The sequence below is a fragment of the Macaca thibetana genome, chromosome 3 (assembly GCF_024542745.1).
Source record: "Macaca thibetana thibetana isolate TM-01 chromosome 3, ASM2454274v1, whole genome shotgun sequence".
Taxonomy (NCBI): domain Eukaryota; kingdom Metazoa; phylum Chordata; class Mammalia; order Primates; family Cercopithecidae; genus Macaca; species Macaca thibetana.
Window position 1 is genome coordinate 114,457,966 of NC_065580.1, and position 24,089 is coordinate 114,482,054.

The following is a 24,089-nucleotide window of genomic DNA, read 5'->3' on the forward strand; positions in this document are numbered from 1 at the left end:
AGGCCTCGGCTGGTCCAGCTGTCTGGCTGCGCACCCTCTCACTTGGGTTGGTTGTTTTCCTTCTAACATCATTAGCTCTGCCAGAAGCAGAGCCAGCCCAGGGTTTATGCTGACTTGGTCATTTCACACAGAGGCGAGAGGGAAGCATGCCCAAAGTAACTGGCTCTGCTCACTTACCCCTTCTCCCCAACTCTGCCTGGGCCCCCAGCTGGGGTGATGCAGGCACGTTCCCCCCAGTGTTTCACAGCAAAGTCCCCTGTCTCCAGCTCTCTCCTTGCTCACTGCTGGGCTCAGGGCTGGCTCAGAGCATGCCTGGATTTCTCTTTGTTTTTGGAAAAAGTAACTGCCCTGCACTCCTCAGCAGGCCACAGCAGCCCTCAGGCTCCCTGCGAAGTGATTCCTGCGAGAAGGCAAGGCATCTTTGACTTGTCACCATGTCTAGTGAGTGTTGTCTTAAAATCAGGTAGTGGGCTTTGCCCACAAGACCTCACATCCCTAACCCCCGCATCTAGGGCTCTAAATTCTCCAGAGCCCCTCCCCAGTGGAGGCCACTGCCTGGACTTCTTGGCAGCCTGACTTCCAGGTCGCAGGGCCAGAGTCCAAAGCTGGACGGGTCTTCCAGGCAGTAGGGGCCTTCCTGCCCCAGAAGGCACCCCTGGTAAGACCCTTCTCAAAGAGCCTGTGCATAAAATCAGATTCTGAGGCTCAAACAAACCACGGAATGTTGGGGACAGGCAAGCAAACACTCCCAGAATGCCCAATGGAGGGCGAGCTACCTTCTCCTTCTTGGCGGCCTCCATCCTGGCTCTGTCGTCCAGCATCTGCACAGCAGCCAGCGCAGGGAGCTGGGACCCCTCAGCCTTCCCCAACAGGCTTCTGAAGCAGAAATGTCCAAGGCTTCTCCCCTGCAGGGGTCACGGCCCGCCCTGGGTCCCCGGGAGAATGTGGTCTTCCTCAGGCTAGTTTGGGGTTTGAGGTTCAGTCACAGTTTCCTCCTTTTCATTGTTCTCCAGCGAGTCGGCAAGCATTCCCTTCTGGACCCTTCCTCACTGAGCCTGGATGTTCTCCAGGCAGGGCCATCGCTTGGCGCTCAGGTGGCGTCCTTAGCGCTTTCTCTCCAGGTTCTGTTGAGCTGTGGGACTTAGTGTCCTTCAGACAGACTCAGTAGGAAAGGTCCTCTCCCTCCTGTGGCCTGGGGACAGCTTTTGAGTAATTAAGCTGCAGGTGACTGTGTCTCTCACGCCCTAGCCTGCTTCCCCGGGGCTCAGGCGCCGCTCGGCATTTCCTGCTCCAACCAGGTGTGGAGTGGGGGATTCTCCTGCCAGGGCTTACTGTGCTCCTGAGAGGGCCTGTGGTTGTCATGGTGACCAGAAGTGGACTCAGCAGGGCTGACCGTGCTGTCATTAGAGCTGCCATGCATAAAACTGGGACTGGTGGCAAAGAGCCTCCATCCCCATCACCATGGTGACCACTCAATCACCTTGTCACTGAAGTGACTGCTAGCCTGTTAAGCCTTTGCCACCTGTTCAGGTCCTGGGGCAGTGTCTCAGGGTCTCCCACACTCCTGTTCCGAGGAGCAGAGGACCCCGTGAGTCTGGAAGCAGAGGAAAGGGAGCAGGCAGCTCGGTGTGGCTCAGGCGCAGGCCCATGGGACCATCGGAGGGCTTTGGTGTGGCCTGTCCTGATTATTGTCTTGAAATCTGAACCAGAACAGTAAACCTGGCCCACACAAGCCTGGCTGAGTTTGAAACTGCCAGAACAGAGGCCCACAGGGACTGGCTCCTCCTCTGGACCTGCTCAAGAAGCTTCTGCCTGGGATGCCACCCACTCTCTCCCTCGCAGCCCAAGCACCCCTAGAGAGGTTGCCCTGTGCAGTAGGGAGGCCCAGTGAGTGGATGGAGCAGGGGGCCAGGGTGCTGGAGCCAACTTAGCGGCAGGCTCAGACAATAGTCTGGAACAAAATGTACTTCTGCCTAAGATACGGAGGTCTGGTGTGTATTTCCCACTCACGGCCCTTTTCAGTTAGGATCGGCCACTTTTCAAGTGTTCACTGTGACTGGTGGCTACCATACTGGGTAGTGTTGGGATAGACCAAAGAGGGCTCAGGACCCAGCTCCAGGCCACCTATACTCAGAGATCCAGCAGAGGGGGTGAGGAGGAGTGGCCAGTGCGATCTCTCCAGACAGATGTGCTGTAACACTTTAAAATCAACTTCCTATTGATGGTCATTGAGGCAGTTTCAGATTTTCACTATTACGAAGGAGGCTGTGGCAGAAGTCCTTGAATTTCACCAGAGTAAATGTGTGTCAATGTTTCTTCTGGTTGGCTCCTGGAGGCTGAATGGCTAGTTCAAATGCTACACACATTTCACATCTTGGTAGGCAGGACCACGTGGCCTCCTCACATGGCTTCACCAGTTTCTTCCACCAACACGAGAAGTTTGGCTTTATCCTGGCCAGTCCTTCAGATGATAAATCTTTATGAGTTTTTTGCCGATCTGTCACCTCATTGTTTGAATTGCAAAATGCTAGACACGTTTTCATGTGTTTCTTGGTGATTGCATATCTTCTTCTAAGGATGATTTGTTTATATTATTTAACTATGTTGCTATTGGATTATCTTCCGCCTATGGATTTGGAGAAACCATTTTATATTTCATCTGTAATATCTATCAATCCTTTGTCTGTTAAATATGCTATGATATCTCCCCTAGTTTATTGCTAAACCTAACAACTTGATTAATTGTGTCTTTCATCATACAGAAGTATCCAGTTTTTATGAATTTCAATCTTTTTTTCTTGTTTTGGGGTTTTTATATCTTGTTAAGAAAACCATTTCCAATCCCCAAATTGTAAAAATGTTCTCCCACATTTCCTTCTAATATTTTTCCAAGTTTTCTATTTGTTCAGTACTTTAGTCTTTCTGCAATTGCTTGTGCTGTTGCGCCATCATTCTAAGGGCACATCTCACATCCTCGCCTTTCTTCTCATTCCTCCTTTCTGCTCTCCTGAGTCCTGGGAGATGGTGGTTTGGGTATGGTGCTAGGGAAGAGTCTAATATGGCTATTTGGTGGGGAAGCAATCCCTTCCCCACTGCTCTGGAATGTTGGCTGCACCCACAGTTTGTATTCCATTATTTCTCATTGTAAGGGAACAGCTCTGCTCTGGTCACCTTCTAGGTGTACCCAAAGGCCACACAGGCAAAGCTGGGAACCACAGAGAGCTGAGTCTTGTCAGAACACTGTGTGATCCTGCTGGAGGCCATATCTCACTGCCTTTCTCACCTCCCTGGGAGGGTCAGGAGAGTTCCTTATCGTCTCCAGGTTCTCGTGGGACAGATGTGAGGCTCGCAGCTGCAGTCTAGGGTTGGCTCCGCAGCAAGGAAAGACACCGCAAGCATCTTGCACCTTTGGCTTTAGTGTCACCCTTTTTAGAGCACAGGAGAACCCAGGGGCCTGCACCTTGGGTTACCCTTTCTTTTGCTGTCTGTGTTGGTAATAACTTATCTGAATATAGAAGTCACTCCTTATACTTCACCTGCCGAGTCAGGCAGGCCCTGGCCTTGGCCTTGGCTTTGCCTTGCACACTGCATATCTCATTCCTCTGCTGATACTACGCTCTTTTGGTTTGTATAATGTTAGTTTTTTAAAATATCTGATGGGGGCAGGAAATTGTTTTCTTAATAAGATTTTTTTTTCCACAAAATTTTCTTTGCCATGTGCCTTTTATCTTTCTTATAAATCTTAGCACTACTCATCCCACTTCAGAAAATGATGCTGTTGACAATTTCATTGGAAATGCATTGACTTTGTGGGTTTAGGGATTCATTTTAGAGAACTAACCTCTTGATAATATTGAGTTTTCTCATCTAGAAATACGTGTTGTTTCATTTATTTTGGTTTTATTTTATGTCCTTCAGGTGAATTTCATTATTTTTCTCATATAGAACTTACATATTTCTCGTTAGATTTATTCCTAAAGAAAGGCAATACATTTATTAGGAGAAGGAGCAATTGTCATTATAACTAATATTGATGAAAATATTTATGATTCGCAAAGTACTTTTGCGTTCATTCTGTAATTTAATCAGACAATCTCAGTGCAGCAGGCAGTGGTATTATTATTATTACTATTTTTATTTTATTTTATTTTATTTTTTTGAGACAGAGTCTTGCTCTGTCACCCAGACTGGAGTGCAGTGGCTCGATCTCCATTCAATGGAACCTCCACCTCCCAGGCTCAAGCAATTTTCAGGCCTCAGACCTGAGAGTAGCTGGGACCACACGCATGCGCCACTGCACCCGGCTAATTTTTTGTATTTTCTTTTTAGTAGAGATGGGGTTTCACCATGTTGGCCAGGCTGGTCTCAACTCCAGACCTCAGGTTCCGCCCACCTCTTCCTCCCAAAGTGCTGGGATTACAGCAGAGTGCAGAGAGAGCGGCTGAAGCAGAAGTGTGGAATGTTTGGCCACCACACCTTGCCAGTGGTAGTATCATTACCACCACTTTCCAACTAAGGTCACTGAGGCTGGGGAGGTTAAAGGGTTGGCAGGTATGGTCTCCCCACCTTAACGTCTCCCTAAAGGTTCCTTACTATAGCTTCCTGCTAAGGACAGGGGCCAAGACAGTCCCTCACACGGAGGTCCCAGGTTCTGCCACGTGGCCCTGCCCTCCCTGGCCACAGTTGATTGAAACGTCACCTGATCCAAGGGCAGCCACACCGCACACTGGCCAGAGCCTAGTGTAGCTGAGCATCTCAGCTTTAAAATGCATTTTAAGGCGTTTTTCTTTAGTCTTAAAATGTAGCCTTGAAATGTACTTTGAAACTCTGCTTCTCTCCCTTTCCCACTAGACACTCCTTTGCACCATGCCCACTTATCTAACTATATGCTTACTCGGGAATTCCAGGGGCTAATCTTAAAACAAAAACCAGACATGGAACCCCTACGGAATCCTCCAAGTTAGGGGGAGTTGGAACAATTTGTCCACCACCATCTGGCCGAAGTCAAGATAACACCAACCAGACCTCAGGATAGGTGATTACTCAAGACAGCCATTGGATCAAGACACAGAGACCCTGTAGCCTGTACCGCTCCCATCTATCTCCCATACCAAGTTTTCCTTTAAGAATCCTATGATAAATTTTAAAATTTGAGATAATAGAATTCACCAAACTAAGAACAACAATTCACCATCTTCTTAGTTTGCTGGTTCTAGTTAAAACTACTTTTCCTCCCACCAAACCTCACCGCTTATATATGGCCTTCAAGCGGCGGAATCTGAGTCCAGTTACAATGGGGGATGTTTACCCAACAGGGACTACTTGAAACAATGAGTAGTTTAGTTGGGGACCGCAGAGTGGCAGAATCTCTGAACCATTCAATGCTCTCGAAGGAAAGTTCTCCATCCTCCTCCCTGGGGTGGGGTGGATGGTGCATTCCTGGCTGATGAATTGGGGAGCAGGTGGGGAGGGAGCTGCCTTCCCCAGGTATAGCTTCTTCAGGATGCCCCTTGCCTTTCTGGCCCCATCCCTCCAGACACTCGACACTTCTGCTTCAGCCCCTCCCTCCCCCTCTGCTGGTCCCTGCCCCTCAGCCGGTTGCCTCCTAACTTCACACCTGTCCCCCTCTTTCCCCCACCACCCTTGGTAGCATCTCTTATTTGCACCACCTTCCAATTGTTCTCCCCCTGCCCTTTGTCTTGTGTCATTATAGTGGAGCATATTTGAGAGGGAGTTCACATAAACATATATATTTAATCATCCATGTTACCCGAAAGTTTGTATGTATCCTGCTTGGGGTTTCCTGACCCTCTCCAATCTGTGCCAGTTTCTTTGCTTCTCTCTTCTTAAGTGTCGAAGAAAGTCCTGGGCTTTACTGTGATTGGATGACCTACTGATGGCCAGTTGATTGGCCTGTTGATTGACTGAAGCTTGGATCAGGTGCCTATCCATAGACTAATCGCTGTGGCAATAAGGACCACTGGTTCATAGGCTGGGGCCTGGGCACCACGTGGCAGGATGCAGGATCAGCCTCTAGGTCATGATGTGGTTTCCTTGTGAGGACTTTCCCTGTGTGCTCACTACTGTTGTCTGTTAGGTTGTGTTTGGTGTGCCCAGCCTTCCCAAGGGCACACCTTGTGTTCTTGCCCTTCCTCTGCATCCTTCTTTCTGCTCTCACGTGGGGCCTACAGCCCCAAGGATGTGGGAGATGCACACCTGGTTGTGGAGCAGGGGACTGCCCTGCAGGCCTTCCCACCTGCCCCTCCCTGACAGCTCTGCAGAATTCCTCTCGCTTTTTCTATGGGGCAGCCCCACGACTATCAGGGTACCATCGATAGGACGAGCCGCTGGCCTAAAGGACCATTTGTCCTCATTCTAAGTTCCTGGCATTCATCCAGCATGGCTACTGATAACTGATATGGTTTGGATATATGTACTCACCAAATCTCATCTGAACTGCAATCCCCAATACTGGAGGTGGGGCCTGGTGGGAGGTGTTTGAATCATGGGGGCAGATCCCTCATGAATGGCTTGGGCCATCCGCTTGGTGATGAGTCAGCTCTTGCTCTGAGTTCACAAGAGATCTGGTTGTTTAAAAGTGTGGCACCTCCTAGTGCCTCTCTCTCTCTCTCTCTCACTCTTGCTTCCACTGTGTGATGTGCCTGCTTCCCCTTTGCCTTCTGCCATGACTGTAAGTTTCCTGAGGCCTCCTCAGAGTTTGAGCAGATGCCAGCACCATGCCTCCTGTAAAGCCAGCAGAACTGTGAGCCAATGAAACCTCTTTTCTTTATAAATTACCCAGTCTCCAGTATTTCTTTATACCAAGGCAAGAATGGCCTAACACAGATACATATCCATCTCTAGCCCCTCAGCTGCAGAGGGGTGTCTTAGGACAAATACAGCTTCTGGGAAGCCCCTGCTGGGGCACAGTCTCAAAATCAGGGCACCTGTTTCCTCTCTTCCTTGGCTGTAATCCTTTCCTGCCCACGTATACTCCTGTCCTGTCCCTCCCTTGCTCTGACATCACCTATTGCTTCATAGCCAGTGGCAGAGCTCAAACCTTTGATGGCAGACTCTGTCTGTCTTCCCTGTGGCCTGGAGAACCCAGAGCGAGCCCAGGATGCCTTGGTGTGGGGTTGTAGTGAGGAGCAGTGTTCCTGGGGGCTGGGTCTGCTGACAGATCCTGATTGATGACATCAAGTCTGTGCATCTGACGCTTGGTGACCCACTCAGGTCATGGAGGCCTGACCACATTGGTGGCCCCTTTCCACACTCCTTTCCTGTAGGAACTATGGAGGCAGCTCAGCTGCCATGGCCTTGGCTGACTGAATGAGGTATGGTGGCAAGGGCCATTGTGTGACTGGGCTCCCCACCTGGACTGGGCTTCCTGGGGGCATGATCCTTGATAGGCTTTTGCCCAGCTCCCCAAAGGTTCTGTTGTACAGCAAGGGCTGGCACCTTATGTGAGCTGGGCAAGGCTGCAAAAGTGGGTGGGTACTTGTTTTGCTCAGTGGGGCAAACTTACAGGGCCTGGGCCATTTATCTTGGACAGTGTTAACTCCAACTCTGTCTGCAGAGAGGCTTTTCTTCTAGGTCCCAGCACCCAAGAGGGGAGCCTGGACTAGAGAACTCTGCTACCCACACTCCTATGCAGGCTTCATTCATAGCCTTAGTGCCCAGTCCCTGCATTTTCCATTCCCACAATGCTGTACTTGCAGAACAGTTGCAAGAACAATACAAGAAATTCCCAGATACCCTTCATCCTGATTCCTGTATTTGCTTTCTCTCTCTCTCTCTCTCTCTCACACACACCCTGTAAGAGTAAGTTGCAGACACAATGTCCCTTTACTTCTAAATTCTTGTGTATATTTCCTATAAACAAAGACTTCTCTTATATAACCATGGCACAGTGATTGAAAGCAGGAAATTAAAATAGATACAATACTATTATCTAATCTAGAGGCCTTACTTGGGTTTTAGCCTATCTTCAAATCTCTACTTCCCATAGATGCCTTCAACCCACTATGATTAATAATCTATTTTTCATTAATGAGAAGACAAATAATTATCACTGTTACCTGCTAAACATCAGCAATGACTAGAACTTGTAACATAATGTTTTATTATTCTCAACAACATTCCTATGGAAAGTATATTTTTCTAGTTTTATAGATAAAAGGAGACTCAGGGAGGTAATGGTTTGCTCACTTTTGTGATTTTGTGATGTGTCCGTGCTGGGATTGAATCCAAGTTGGGTGACAGCCGGGGTGATGGAGCAGAAGGCAGGTCTTGCTTTTTGGTAACACAGTGAACTTGGGAAGTCTGCAAACACATGACTATGAATGAGACTTTCTGGAACAGTAGAGGCTGAGTGAGGTCAGAGAGGAGCAGGAAGAGTTGCTGGGAGTGGAGCCGGGCTGCATGACAGTTTGTTAAGCATTTCACTGTTGACATCTGAACCCCAACTTTGTCCCTTACTAACAATCTCCTTACACGGAATCTCAGTTTCTATGTCTGTAGGGAGGCAATAATATCTTCCCCTGGTTTTTGTGAGGATTAAATGATGTGGCACATGGAAAGTACTTGGTGTAATGTAAACTTCGGGACAGACACTATAATGTGTCAAGTGAATACACTGAAATTTATTCCATCCAAGCACTGTCTTCCTGATCTTTTTGCACAACTTTCAGTGGAAGCAAGAGAGTCTCCAGAGATTTTCCTCAGAAATGGCTCTCACCTGCCTCCTATAGGGAAATGGTGTCAGTGCAGGCAGATGAGCCTGGACTGATAACCCCCAGCAACCCAGCTTGTCAGACTACTGTGTCCATATCTGTGGGTGGCTGAGCCTAACCACCGCCAATGGCTGCTCCTAATGTTTACCACCAAAACAGGGGAAATGTGGAAAAGCCCTTTCCACCCTCTGTACTTGGAAATACCCAGGGAAGAGGGTTGGTGAGAGAGGTACTAAGTGAGTGGGCAGGTGGTGGGAACTTCCTTTCACCACAGATTATTTAAAGCAATGTTTCTCAGCTGGGCGCGGTGGCTCACGCTTGTAATCCCAGCACTTTGGGAGGCCGAGGTGGGTGGATCACATGAGGCCAGGAGTTCAAGACCAGCCTGGCCAACACAGTGAAATCCCATCTCTATTAAAAATACAAAAATTAGCCGAGTGTAGGGGTGCATTCCTGTAATCCCAGCTACTCAGGAGGCTGAGGCATGAGAATCGCTTGAACCTGGGAGGCAGAGGTTGCAGTGAGCGGGATCACACCATTGCACTTCTGCCTGGGCAACAGAGCAAGACTCTGTCTCAAAACAAAACAAACATATATATATATATGCAAAGGAATGTTTCTCAAAACTACTGCTCCCAAGGGACATGTTGACATTTTTGATTGTGCAGTGGGGAGGGGGTAGGTTGGTACTGACATTTAGTGAGTACACAATGCACAAGGCAGTCTCCCAACAACAAAGAACTATCCAACCCAAAATGTCAATAGTGCCAAGGTTGAGAAACCTTGATTTAGAGTAATGTTTAAAGTGATGCTGTTGTTTTTCCAATACATCATCTCTTTCCTATAATCTCAGATGCGGCTGCTTCTAGCATCACAATTTTGTGACCTTACTGACAACTTCCAAAGACCAAGTTCCTTTCTGATTACATGTGAAACTGTGCCCAACAAGGTTAAAGAAACTAGTAACTAACAGAAATCTTGAGCTTGTCTAGAGGACAGCCGATAAGGAAACAGTTTGCTATAATCCCCTCTGCTTATACAACTTCCTGAAACAGGTTGGAACCAATATGGCTGACTGGAGCCTGTGCAAAATAGACTTACTAGCCCGAGGAGCGGCCCTTTGATGTCACAGCCCGGATTTCCAGAGCTTGTTTTAAACCAACTCCTGAATCTGCATGTGATCCTTGAAGCAGCATGAAGAAGCAACAGCTCATGGCCAAGAGATTTTCTAAACGTTTCTTCGTTTCAGCCAATCACTGTCCAGCCCGAAACTCCAATTCCAAAATCTCTCCCTTAAATCTACTGCTGTGAAGCAAGTATTGGGAGCCAGACTTCAGCCCATCTTCTGTCTCCTTGCAAGGCTGCTTGGCAATACATCTTTCTTGCTATAAAAATCCAATGCTTGGGTGTTTGGTTTTACGTTGTGCGCAGGCAAATGCAGCCGGTTTAGTTTGGTAACACGTGATGTCACTTAATACACAAGAAACGGGTAAGTTATGGCATCCTCAGGGAACTGTGCCTCACTCATTCCTATCCGTAGACTTGCCTTCCTTCAACAACGCAAGCAAAAAGAAGGGTTCAGGCCGCTCTGGGAGGCCCAGCACCACCCAGCACAGGACAGTACACTGTCCCGCTGAGCGCCCGACTTTACCTGGCGAGCAGGGAGGGACCAGGCTCACGCGAGGCGTGGAGCCCCGCCCCTCGTGGCATTGAACTTCCGTCCGCACATTTCTGCATCCGGGGTATGAGAACCCACAACCAGGCTGACCGGATCCGGAAGTGGGTTGAGAGCCGGGAGGAGGAAGCCGGCGGTGGCCCCGTCAGCAGCGGGCTGCTGAGAGACCGGTAGGCGGCGGCGGTCTCGAGGGGCGGCGGCCGCGCTGCTCCCTGAGAGCGGGTCCCGCGGCTGGGCAGGCCGGGGGCCTGAGGGCGCGGAGCCATGAAACTGTACAGCCTCAGCGTCCTCTACAAAGGCGAGGCCAAGGTGGTGCTGCTCAAAGCCGCGTACGATGTGTCTTCCTTCAGCTTTTTCCAGAGATCCAGGTGAGCGGCACAGGCTGATCGGCCGTGGCGGTCGGGCGGAGAGGACTGGGTGGGGGTTCGAGTCGGAGTGGGCCTGGGGTCGGGGGAGGAATCAGGGGAGGGTCAAGGAGGCCGGAGGGTAGGGGCAGGGCAGGGCAGGGTGGCCGAGTGCCCGGGGTCTGAGAAGGCTGGGGTCAGGGGCGGGGCGGGGCGGGGAGGGCCCGGGGTCTGCGGTCCGGGCTTGGTCTCCTATAGTGGAATCTGGCCGTGGACTGTGCCTTTGAGGAACCATCCAACATTCTCTTTTAAGGGGACTGTGAAATAGTGCAGGTTTCCAAGCTTCATACCAAGATGTTCTGAATTAGTAGACTGAGGCCTCGAAATTTATATTTTAGACCAACACCTCCCACCCAGTGATTCTGACTCTGGGAGCCTGGGTGCCGCATCTTGAGGGCCATATTTTGATTTTCTAGCGGGGCTTCCCAACAATTCAGTATGAGAGATACTGATATGCTTTTTGTTTGTTTGTTTTTAATGGGTGAAGTCACTGAGGTACCAAGAGGTTATATCACAACCAGCTAGAACTAAAAGCCAGGTTTAACACTTTTTAGTCGGACACTAGTGGTACAAAAGGATTCCACACTGAAGATTGAAAGGAAACATGGGATCTGTAGGGCTTACAGGTTTTTACTTGTTTCTGGGGGCGCTTTAATTGCTGGAACGTGTTAGAAGTAACACAGACATTTCCAGACCATTCGTGGGAGGGAGTGGGGTGACTCAGGCACGAAAGAAGAAGGACCCTACGTGATCGGTATCTATGGTCATCTTGTCTCAAAGTCTGATGGAATCTGCCGTTTGGATTCTGTTTTCCCTGCTTCAGTGCAGCTGGTTCTTGATGAGAGTTCTTTGTCAAGGACTTGCTGGATATAAAAAAAAAAAAATTTGTTATTTTGTTGAAACTTTCTGCTCCTTTGAGTTGTTTTTTAAAAAATTTTTAATTGTGGTAAAATGGCACACAAAATTTATCTTCACTGTCTTTAAGCGTGTGGTGAGTGCAGTGATACGAAATAGATGGATAGTGTTGTGCAGCCATCACTGTCACTCGTCTCCAGAACTCCTGTTTATCAAACTTTTATCAAACACCAACTCCCCATTCCCTTCTACCCCAGCACATGGCAACCACCATTCTAATTTGTCTCTGTGATTTTTACTTTTCTGGCGACCTTAGATAAATAGAATCATACAGTTTTTGTGTGTCTGGCTTATTTCATGTAGTGTAATGTCCTCAAGGCTCATGCATCTTGTTGCATGTATCAGAATTTCTTCCCTTTCTAAGGCTGAATAATCCATTGTATGTATTTAGCACATTTTGCTTATCTGTTCATCTGTCAGTGGATACCTGGGTTGCTTCCACATTTCAGCCATTGTGAATGACACTGCTATGAACATGGATGTACAAATATCTCTTTAAGACCCTGCTTGTATTTTTTTGGTATTTACCCAGAAGCGGAATTGCTGCATCATCTTTTAGCTCCTTCTTGGAGTTCTTGGTCTTTGCAGTCTTTACCATGGCCTACATTCACTGCTCTGTGTTGTTGCTTTTCTCAGATGGAACTTTTGGTGCCAACTTGGCTCTGATTCTTTTTCCTTGTTCCTTCCCATTAGCACTTAAGATTCTCAGAGTTTTCACTTGTAGGACTTATACCTTACCTGCTTGGGACACACACACTGGTTTGCAATGACTAACAGCTACAGCACTAAAGGGACATCTCTACTAATATGTCTTAAAACAACACATGTTCCAGCTGATTTTTTTTTTTTTTTTTTTTTTTTTTTTTGATGGAGTCTTGCTCTGTCACCCAGGCTGGAGTGCAGTGGCACAATCTCAGCTCACTGCAACCTCTGCCTCCTGGGTTCAAGCAATTCTCCTGCTTCAGCCTCCCAAGTAGCTGGGATTACAGGTGCGCAATACCACGCCCAGCTAATTTTTGTATTTTTAGTAGAGATGGGGTTTCAGCATGTTAGCCAGGCTGGTCTCGAACTCCTGACCTCCGTTGATCCACCTGCCTCTGCCTCCCAAAGTGCTGGGATTACAGGCTTGAGCCACCGCGTCCAGCCTGAGCTCATTTTCTTATAAGATCTCCTTACTTACATCCTTCGTGCCCCATAATTACCAGATCCCAAACTTGAAAAAGTAGTTTCCCAGCTTTTTTGGCCTTCGTATACATGCTGTCACGATGCAGTTCTTCCTTTGTCTCTTTATAGCCGTACCTCAAGTGCTATCTCTTTAGGTTTACTGCAAAGCCTTCCTTGTTTGAGGTCTTCTTTTCTGAGGGGTTATTTTGATCACTTCAGTCCTTCAAGATATTAACAGGTAATATACTATGTGTGCAGGCATTGTTGCAAGTGCTTTACACGTATTACCTCGTTTAACTGTTGCACAAATCTTGATTTTTTTATTGTGGAGGCGCAGCACACAGGCCCAGAGTCAGGCCTTCAGTTACCTATATGGCTCTGCTGGAGCCTGCTGCAGACTTGCATTTGAGCACCTTGCTCTGATGGCCCTGGCTGCCCTTTATATCACATCCCCAATTGGAGGCTCCTTGTCAGCACCTGTTCCTCTGGCTGTACCATCTCCTATGACTGTTCTGTTCTGGATAGATCTCTGTTAAGCCCATGATGGACCTTCTCCCTTTCACCCTTTGTCTGAGCCATTTCCCACTTTTTTGTCTTGTATAAGCAGTTTGCTTTTATTCCATCCAGAGTGCCTTGCGCTCGGTCTGTGGACGAGCCCCAGCAGACCTGAGCTAGCATTCACTATGGGCGTATGTGGCATTGCAAGGGTCTGTCATGTGGACACAGCCGTAAATGGTTGTGCATTTCTGCCTGACAGTTTTTGCACTACTATTTTTCTAGTGCAGTTCTTATTTGTCCTGCTTCTTGGAAGTTATTGGGACCTTGAGAGCAGGACCTACCTCTTGTTTTTCCATTGCATCTCCAATTATACTCTGATGAAAAGGTACAATTGACTATATCCTGTGGAAAAACCCCCAGAAAATTCACCTGTTTTGGTGAGCTAGGTAGCAAACAGATGTAGCTTTCATGGTGATGATGATTCATAATTATCAGTAATTGTGCTCATTTATAGAGTGTTTGTTACTAAGAGTGGGAGGGAAAGGAATGAAACCAAGAAGCAATGTCTACTTAATGTATAAGCCCAGAGGTCACTTTCCACTGTGTTGAGGACAAGGTGATAAGAAGTAGGCAATAAATACATTTTGTGTTTCTTAGCGTTCAGGAATTCATGACCTTCACGAGTCAACTGATTGTGGAGCGTTCATCGAAAGGCACTAGAGCTTCTGTCAAAGAACAAGGTAAGAAGACCCTCCAACTTCTGTGCGTGTGCTGGCCTGGCTGCCATGCCTCACCTCACACAGCACCCAGCTCTCTCCTTTCTACTGGGACCCCACTCCTCCTCTAGCTTGTTCTCTCTTTTCCCCCTCTTCCTTTTCCTATTTATGCAGAATTCTGTGCCCACTGTTGAAGTTTGAGCTTCCCAGATAAAATTGCCCTTAGACTCATTTAAGATTAGGGTCTGACTCTTTTGGAGCAGTAAGCAGCCTTCACATCGTATTCTTCCCTATCCTCTCCAGAGTTGCAGACCCCTCAAAAAAGAATTTCCAGCTAGCACTGTTGAGGTACTATATGCATTCTGTGCATCATAGATTTTTTGACCAGGAATCTGAAAAAACTATTTTTTCTTTCTAATAATTCAGGTTTAGGCATTTATTTAGATGTGTATGTTATACGGACAGATCAGGAAAGAGTTACATGAGTTTCATTAGGTAGAGACAAAGATCATCTCACACATATGCTAACCTCAAGTCACGTGACATAGAGTTACTGAATTGATTATATAAATGTCAGTTATGATACAGGCAGGATTGAATATATACACTTTATGTGGGATCTCTGTGCTGTTAACATCACAGAAGTGAAATATTCAGTGTTCTTGCTCTGTTCTCCTTCAAACTGTGTCTGCCCTTCCCACATTTATTACTTAAAGACGATTCCCCCACTGACCAGGTTCTCAGTTTCTTTGGAGGGTATGCACTTTGACCCCATGTTTGAATCTTAATTGGGGATGGTATACAAAATCTGGAGAGCATTGGTGACAATCTCCTGTCCTCTTCCTCCTCCTCATTCTTGTTCTTATTTATCTCTGCTCTTTTCTGATTTCAGGGGCTCACCATCATTCCCTCCTCTTTTATTTGTTTTTCTGTTGTTTAGCATTGGAATCTTCTGGGTCAGATCTTTAAGGACAAGAAGGTTCTTATTCGTAAGCTGTAATCCTTACGTTTCTCTTTCCTTGGGGATATGGTTAGCTGTACCAACTCTGAATCCTTTCAAAGTGACGAAAATGAACAATCCTGTGGATTGTGAATATTTTGCAGAAGATCTATACAACTGTACCTTTCAATCATATAAGGATTTTAGCACAGTGCACTGGAGGCCTTAGCTGGCAGTGGCTAATCTTTTTCTAGACTAACCCCCTTACTCCCAGTCACCCAGCAGAGTGGAGCAAACCCAGCAGGCTGCTATAATATGGAAAACTGAGGCCCTGGGTGGTAATTTCCTGTCTTTCAGCTGCTCTGAAAGGATTTTTTTTAAGAAAGCAGAGGCCTCTTGGCTTGTCCAGGGTTCCCTAAGTTTGGGAGCAGCACAGAGCCCCAAGGGCTCCGAATCCCCAAGATATAGCTTGGCCTGACCTGAGCTCAAGGAAAACACTTGGAAATGCTCCTGGGGACATGTTGTCTAGGGTGTGTTTTCTGCAATGCTGGCTATTCCTTTTAAGCCCTGGCTTTGCATACTGGGCCTCTGGGTATTTACTGGTCCTAAAGCAGGTGTTGGGCCAAGCTCCTCTGTGTGGCCCATTTGACTGTGCTGCTAAGCCTCTCCACAAGACTTGCCCAGAGCTATTGAGCTTCAGAGTGACTTCATTTGGCCTAACGTTTTGATGCTTTGATTTGGGGGGATTAAAAGAAGTCTGAAGCCCTCATGTCAGCATCCATGTGTCTGATCTCTTGTCTCCTTAGACTATCTGTGCCATGTCTATGTCCGGAATGATAGTCTTGCAGGTGTGGTCATTGCCGACAATGAATACCCATCCCGGGTGGCCTTTACCTTGCTGGAGAAGGTGAGTTTTTGATTTGCCTCTACTGGACTTGGATGATGAATGGCCATATTTATCGACTGGGACAGGGGGTGATGGCAGCGTCTGAGGCATAAGGGATGAAATGATGTGTCCAAAGTCAACACGTTTTTCAGCCCCCTTTCCTGCGATCCAAGAGACAATTTGGCCTCCCTGCATGGGTTTCCTCCCCGGTGCTGTCCCTCATGTGACCGGGGTCTAGGCCACTGAGTCACAGCATCTCTGGGATGGGACCTTTGGAGACAGCTGTGCCTTGTGTTCTCGCCCCCTGTGCTTCTGCTCAAGGAGTCTCCCTCTTGAATGCCCTCACTCTCCACATTGCCTCCTGCAGTTGCTGCATCCCTCCACCTTGATGTCAGTCAGTTGTACCACAGAGCTTAGCATCTAAGCATTCTTTAATTTTTTGTGTGTACAGTGCTAATTACTAATATAAACTCTTTGAAGTCAGAGGCTTCATCCTATACCCCAGAGCACCAAAATACCTCCAAACACATGGAATCTGGTGGTTTCTTAAATCCAGGGGACCTAATTCTCTTTTAAAAAAAAATGCTTTGGAAAATTAGAGGGCCAGTGCCCTTTTTTTCTGGAAATCTGTGGTTTAAAATTCAAATACCTTTATTACTCCCCAGGTGAGGTTCATCTCAGGCTGGGCATACTTTTGATTCTCAGAATATTTAGGATACGTTTTAATGATAAAAATTTGGAAATAACTTTAGCCTACATTTTCTCTGTTGCCATTATATCTCCCCCTCATTCTTCCTTCCTGGGCTCTGGGGGCCAAGGAGCCTCATTCAGGGTGAGGTGCTCAGGGGTGAAGCCCTGTCGTTGAGACTACTGGTGAGTGCAAAGTGGGAGGCTTGTTGAGGCTCCTTTGTCTTGCAGGTACTAGATGAATTCTCCAAGCAAGTTGACAGGATAGACTGGCCAGTAGGATCCCCTGCTACAATCCATTACCCAGCCCTGGATGGTCACCTCAGTAGATACCAGGTAGGGTTAAAGGAAGCTTCATGCAGACACCATGTGGCCCAGAATCCGTGTGAAACTGAAAAAGCCAACTGCCCTGATAGTTCTGGTCTGGTTGCTTCTGACAGCTTCTGATGCTGGTGGTCTCTCTCAAGCTTTCTGTTTGAAAAACAGAGAATCCACCTTCAGACCTGGGAACCCAAGCTGTAGGCAGGCTTTGGGTTTCTGTTACATGTTAAACAGGCTGTGGGTTTTTTTTTTTTTTTTTTGAGATGGAATCTCGCTCTGTTTCCCAGGTTGGAGTGCAATGTCGCAGTCTCAGCTCACTGCAACCTCCGCCTCCTAGGTTCAAACTATTCTCCTGCCTCACCCTCCCAAGTAGCTGGGATTACAGGCATGCGCCACCACGCCCGGCTAATTTTTGTATTTTTAGTAGAGACAGGGTTTCATCATGTTGGTCAGGCTGGTCTCGAACTCTTGACTTCAGGTGATCCACCTGCCTCGGCCTCCCAAAGTGCTGGGATTACAGGCGTGAGCCACTGTGCCCAGCCCAGGCTGTGGTTTTTACCCTGTGGAAGCTTGTCCAGCTTCCTCGGTTTTGGGCTTTGTTTCCAGGTGGCCACTTCAGTCCTGACTTTATTATTTTTCACTCTTTCCTAGAACCCACGAGAAGCTGATCCCATGACTAAAGTGCAGGCCGAACTAGATGAGACCAAAATCATTCTGGTAAGCAGGAAGATGGAGAGCAAGCCCAAGAACTGAGGTGGGGGTGCGATTTGCCACTGGCCAGGCATGCACAGATCCATCCTCATTTTAATAGAATAGTAACTACAGCACTCTCCAGGAAGTGGGATTGCCCACCCCCTCCCTCACCGCAGGCATCAGACTCTCTCCTATACCCTTGTCTTGGTTAATGGCACCCATTGTTTCTAGGGAACCAAGCTGGGAACCATTGGAACCCTCAAGTCTCCCTTCCCCGTGGCTACTGCCTGTCTGGGCATTTACTGGGTTCCTAGGGTTTGGCCTCTGAAGACCTGGATTCCCACCCTGGTGGCTTTGTTAGGGTGTCAGGTGCCTCCACACCCCACAGGTGCCTCCCCTTGCAGGGTTTGCATTGAAAGTGAACAGATTGAACCACAGTACACTGACCACAGGGCAGTTTCTGGAATACGGGCCCAGGGTTGTCACATAGGCCCATTTGAAAAGAGCCGGAACCCTGCATTTTGAGCTGAAATCTCCTGATTTGTAACTGCTGCCTCAACTCCCTTTTTTTTTTTTTTTTTTTTTTTTAGTTTTTGCATACAAGTGGAATGTAAGCAGCCATCTGCTTTTCTCAGGTTTGGCTTTTACGGCCTTTGCCTGTAAGTGGTCCCCTTGCTTCCTGCTCACCTCCAGTCTGTCCACCAGACAGTAGTCATTGATCTGCACAACTTAGAACCCTTCAGCAGCTCTCAGATCCACCCCAGGATAAAGTGCAAACTCTCTAACTCACAGTCTCCTGACTGCACCCTGTTCTCTCTTATACCCTTTCCTGCCCAGCTCACACACAGACGACTGAAGGTTGGGCCTTTCTGATCAGATGTCAGTTTTGTTACTGCTTGTTTACATGTCTCCCTGACCTGCGTATAAGCACTGGGACATTTTTCCATCCTGCTCATGACACAGTGCCTAGTTTATACCGTGCTCAGCAGTTGATAGATACCTAGAGTAGATTGAAGCCCAAATACAAAGCTTTACCATTACACAGGCATGGCTTTAGTGTGTACATCAGCGTCTCCTGGGGTTGGGGTTGTTGGCCTGGGGTGGAGCCTGGGAATCTGCATTGTATAAAAAGCATCCCAGGGGCTTCAAACACATGTCTGCTGACCGCACTCCAAATAACGTGGCTTTGGAATGAATAATAGACGTGAAAGTCTCATGGTATCTGTGTCTTTTGAAACCTTGTGAGCTTTTTTACCACCTGGGTGGCATTTCTCCGTTTTCTCCTCAAGCCGTCTCTTCTGTTGCTCGAGTCCTAGTCTGAGTACCATGACACCTGGGACACCCGCTGTTTCTCCTCTCCCCACGGTGGCGTGTGGATGAGTCCTATTCGCACAGCCTTATCTAGCTGCAGTTGTAAATCTAGATGATTGGTGTGCATATCTGAATCAGTTAACTTTTTGTGTTAAAAATTTGAGTTGCTCAGCTGTGTGTAGGGATGAAGGACATTCTTGCTGGCTCCTCGTTCTGTGGCGCTTCATGTGTGCATCCAGCTGCTGCAGCAGTGGCCATCTGGGGAGAGAAGTGAGCTGCTGCTTCCTGAGGGCCCTGGTGGCAGAGCTGCTGGCTCTTGTGAGGCCTCCATCTCTAGACCCCTTCCCATGGGGTCAGTGTTTTCATTTCCTAAGTCAGAGTTTGTAGTGATGACATTTAGGACATAGCCCGTTTAGAAGGCAGGACATGTTCTGTCATAGTGTTGTCTGATATATATTTGAGGCATGTATGTAACTTAGAATTTTCTAGGAGCCATATTTTGAAATGATAAAAGGAAAATAAGTAGAATTTAATTAAATTGCATATTTTACTTAACCCAGTATATCCAAATACAATTTTTCCAACATGTAATCAGTATAAAATTTACTATTTTTTTTCAGTATAAAACTTATTAATGAGGCATGTGTGAGTTTGCATCTGAAGTCTGGTGTGTCTGCGCTCAGAGCGCTGCTCAGTTTGGACTCACCTCACATCAAGTGCTCAGTAGCCATTTCCCACCACCTTTGTTTCCTGTGGCTGCTGTCAACAGATACCCTCAGCTATTTGCTGTTAACAAGTAGCCCTGTGGGCCTGGCTGGTGTCTTTTGGGGCTCTGAGGGAGAGTCTGTCACAGGCCTCTCTCCAGCCTCTGGTGGCTGCTGGCCGTCCTTGGCGTTCCTTGGATTAGAGGTGTATTACTCCAGACTCTGCCTCTGCCGTCATGTGACCTTCTCTGTGTGTGTTTCCGTTTCTTACCAGGACATCAGTCATGGAATTAGATGCAACCCTAATCCAGTATTACCTCTTCCTAACTAGTTATATCTGCCAAGACCCTATTTCTAAATAAGGTCACATTCAGAGATTCTGGGGATGTTAATTTCTGGGGCACAGTTGGGACGGGGAGGTGGTGCGGGTCACTCTCCAACCCAGTGCAATCATATAGTGCCAGCTACTCTTTTTCCAAAGCCCCATGCACACACACATGTGCGCGCGCACACACACACACAAATGTATATATAAATGTGTGTGTAGTTTTCCTGAGTGGGAGTTTTCCTGGAGTGCTGGTTATCTAAGCCTGTGCTGGGGACAGCTCTTTGGGAAGTCTCCTACATCCCAGTTAGATCTTCTAGATTTCACGGGAATGTCACCAGGTTCTGTTCCATCCAGTTGGACAGTAACTATTCTTGGACCGAGTCTTGACACCTAGAGGTGAAGTTTGTGTGTGTTGAAGTGGAACCCAGATTAGGCGCTTTCCCCCATGACTGAAGTACGAGGGGCTCATGTTAGGGCATGTACTGAACAGAGCTGGGTTCTCTTCTCTCTTTTGTCCAGCACAACACCATGGAGTCTCTGTTAGAGCGAGGTGAGAAGCTAGATGACTTGGTGTCCAAATCCGAGGTGCTGGGAACGCAGTCTAAAGCCTTCTATAAAACTGTGAGTACCCAGCACCTGCTGCCTCCTGGGTGTTCTCTCCAGAGAGCAGTTGCAGCTTGCTGCTTCTGGCACTCTCCACTATAAACAGGTCTTTCTTAGACTATTGAATCATGGTGGATGGGGATTTCACTCCTTGTGCAACCAGAGCCTAAGGCGAGCGCCTCAGACCCAGGTGGTTGGAGGCAGTTCACTTGGGCACCAATGGAGTTAATGCAGGCCGAGGCCTTGTTCCAACCCTGCCTCTGATCTGCCCTCTGCTGCTCTGGCTTATTTCTGAACTCCTACCCCCGGTCCAGGAAGGCTGGTTCAAGTTCTGATCACCAGAGATTTACTATTGAATCTTACTCCTCTTTCTGCTGAGTAGTTAGACATAAGTCTTCAGGATTCAAGCAGTTCAGCCTTCCTGAAGAGGTTCTTAAGCTTTTAGTTAATTTCCCTTTGACAGAAATATTTCATTGACAAGTATGGGTGCTGCTGACTGCCGCTTTCTCTCAGGTCAGTGCTCATGTCTTCCTGTGTGGAGATGGCCCATGGTTGGACAGTCATAGGGACAAATATACTTGGTCTGTCCACACACATTTGTTTTCATGTGCACATTGGAGGGAGATGGCTAGGTGGGATTAGGAAGATAGTCTGTGACCAGAAAGCAAGAGAGAAGGTGGCAACAATGGTCCCCACAAACCACATCCCTAGTGGGAACCACATCTGTTGTTCTCAGGACCATCTTCTAGGAAGAAACACCACCGTGGTGGTCAGATAGCATTGTTTGAAGACAAGAGTAGGGCAAAATTAAGATATTCTGCCAATCCCATTTGTATTATTGGTCCTTTGCTTGCACCTGGCCTAACTGTGGGAATTTTACTCACTTTTTGATAGCATTAATGGGGTGTGAGAAAAGCAGGGAAAAAAGGATCCCAGACTAGTTTTGGAAACTGGGGCCCGCCTAGTGCTTGGTGATGGGAATTGCTTGTGGACAGCTTCCCTCGAGGCCTCCCCCACCCCATTCCAGTGCTAGTTTATCTGGCTGGCTGTGTCCTGTGGAGCTCCCTCTACCACTGCCAGGACTGGGGCTTTCCTGACTTCCTCAGTACTCCTTCTCAGCTTCTCTTTGTTTTTTTTCCAAGGCCCGGAAACAAAACTCATGCTGTGCCATCATGTGATGCAGCCTGCCAGAGGCCCAGCGCTGGAATGGCACCATCATTCACATCAGAACTGCAGCCCCTGGAAAAGAAGAGACAGCCATAGACGAGGAGCCAGAGTGGCGGCAGACTGGCCATTTTTATTTTGAAGTTCCTGGGAGAAAAGGATGGTGGAAGGGTGGCGAATGTTCAAATTCATATGTGTGGTAGTGATTCTTGGAAAGAATTTGAGGTCCCCAAAGGTGTATTTTTGGGCAAATGAAACCATAAACTCCAACTGGCTTCTGTAGATGCCAAAGGGCTCTTTTTCAGCTAACCCTGGGAAGGCTCTGTGGGAGGGAGGTCAGAGCCAGCTGTTTCTCGATCTTTGGTATATCTTTGGATTTTATTTGTACATTAATGATATTAACACTCCAGTGGGGGGGTGGGGAGTCCCTGATGTTAGGGCTGGGGTGGGTGGAGTTTAAAGACTCTTGGGAAAGCCTCTCCTGGGGCCACTGTTGGGGGTGGGAGTGAACCCACCACAGTGGCCACAGGCAGGCCCCCACTTCAGGCCCAAGGCCTGGGGCTGGGGGAACAGTCACTGGGTCTCAGATTCTGAGACTGTTGTTTAGCTTACCTTTCTGCTAGGATTGGCTTCCCACAGAGGGCAGGGCCCATCCTAAGCAGCTTCCAAGTCCCACAAAGGTGGCTTGTGGGAGGGTTTAGAAGGAGCTGCATTGTGAGCAGGGAGTGTGTGGGTTGAGGTCGTACCAGCAAGTAGACTAGGAACTGAGCCCAGGAAAGGGGGATGTTCTCCTGGTGTTTGGATGGTCAGCTGGGAGTGTCCGTCATCAGGGGAAGATCAAACACAGGTGCACTCAGCTGCCCAGGGCCTCTGGGACACTTGCCTTGACTTGCAACTTGCCTTGAACATCACGATCAAAGCAGCAGGTGCTGTGGTCTCTCAAAACTGGTTTTTATTTGCCTCTCTGGCTGCAAGACTGCCTTGAACCGCCTGAGGCCTATGCATCTGAACAAGTGGGTCTCTCCCATGGGCACCAGGAGTGGGTGCCAGCCAACCTGAGGACTCCCAGCACCCCACCTGTGGTCTGGCCAGCATAGACTTGCTAGTTCCTTCTTGGTCAGAGGCAGCTGCATGGGGGATGGAGGCCAAGGGGTTGGTCTAAGCTGTGCCCTGCCACCTGGCAGGAGGCCCACTCACAGCCCAAGTCATGGAAACAGACTGGAGCAGCCCAGGAGATGGGCCCAGGATGTTCCAAATCCCTTGGGTCCTAGTGTTATGTTCCAGGCTGCCAACCTGTGCTCAGGATGCATCCCTGGGATCCAGCCCCCATGAAAGCTCCTGTTGGGATGGTGTCATCTACGTTTTGAACCAGTGTGGTATGGTCCTTGGGAGCCCTGCTCTGAGCTTGCCACACTGCTGAGAGCACCCACTGTCCTGACCAGAGTCTCAGTGGTCCTGACCCCCAGTGTGGGCAGGGGCTGGGCAGGAGGGTGGTGTCTGCCATGGGTTCAGAGGACCCCACCTCCTGGATGGTTTACCTGCTGCTGCCCATTTTCTCTGGGTACTGCTGGCCAGAGGACTTTGGCCTACTGCTGAAGAGCCTGTCCATGCCATTTTCCTACTGCCATAGACACCCTAAGCCGAGGGCCCCTTGAGGCCCAGACCCAGCCTGCCCACTGGTGCCAGAGACGGAGTGGAGTGGGCCTGGATCTGAGGGATGCTACCTCTCCCTCCCCACTTGAGGACCCTGGGGAGAGATGGGGGCGGGGAAAATGGAGGTGTGAATTTGGGGTAAGAGGAAGTGAGATCTCCGCTTGCAGGTCAGCCCCTGCCTGCAAGGGGGCCCAGCCCGGCCCCGCCCACAGATCCCCTGCTCCTTTTGTGTTCTGTTGTAAATCACTTGGCAAGACTGTATTTTAGGAACTGCTGCCTAACTTCCCTGTGTTCTGTTTGAGAGGCGCCTGTCTGGATAAAGTTGTCTTGAAATTCCACAGTGGTCCTGTGCTTTCTTTGTGCTTCAGGGGAACCCTTCCCTCACCAAGCCCCGGGGAGAGAGCGGCCTCGTACTGTATGCCTGCATGCCTGCTGCACGCAAAGGTCCAAGTTATCCTGGCTGGCCCCTGTCCAGGAGTGATAGCTGCAGGCCTGACTCCTTCACCTCCTTTCTCTAGACGTTGCTAGCAGGAACTGTATTTTCTTTTTTGCTGTTAACCAGGTGAGGGAGCCCTGGAGTAGAAGCAGCCCTGTCATTGCTGAATCCTGTTGCCTGGTCTTAGCTGCAACCAGGAGACCCCCCCTGGAAAAGCTGCCTCATGGCTGCAGAGCCATGGGACAGGAGGCCCCATCCT

The 24,089-nt window shown here is 48.5% G+C and overlaps 2 protein-coding genes across 3 annotated transcripts in view; one reads left to right on the forward strand and one right to left on the reverse strand.

Annotated features, from left to right (window-relative positions):
- The window catches only part of GCK (glucokinase), a 50,389-nt gene extending 48,553 nt beyond the window's left edge, over window positions 1-1,836 (reverse strand). Inside the window, exon 1 of the mRNA XM_050783423.1 lies at window positions 777-1,836. Within this exon, the coding sequence (XP_050639380.1) occupies window positions 777-821 (45 nt within the window). The 5' untranslated portion in view covers window positions 822-1,836. The remainder of the gene's footprint in view (window positions 1-776) is intronic.
- An 8,628-nt stretch (window positions 1,837-10,464) lies between these two features.
- Window positions 10,465-23,729, forward strand: YKT6 (YKT6 v-SNARE homolog). 2 transcript variants are annotated; one of them, XM_050783443.1, is made up of 7 exons: window positions 10,465-10,775; window positions 14,046-14,128; window positions 15,851-15,951; window positions 16,849-16,953; window positions 17,590-17,655; window positions 20,494-20,595; window positions 21,720-23,729. In XM_050783443.1, the coding sequence occupies exons 1-7, from the start codon at window positions 10,672-10,674 to the stop codon at window positions 21,753-21,755; spliced, it is 597 nt and encodes a 198-aa protein (XP_050639400.1). In that variant the 5' UTR covers window positions 10,465-10,671; the 3' UTR covers window positions 21,756-23,729. The 2 variants fall into 2 exon arrangements, with proteins under 2 accessions (XP_050639400.1, XP_050639401.1); XM_050783444.1 differs by lacking the exons at window positions 20,494-20,595; window positions 21,720-23,729 and adding an exon at window positions 18,222-19,533.
- The last annotated feature ends 360 nt before the right edge of the window (window positions 23,730-24,089 follow it).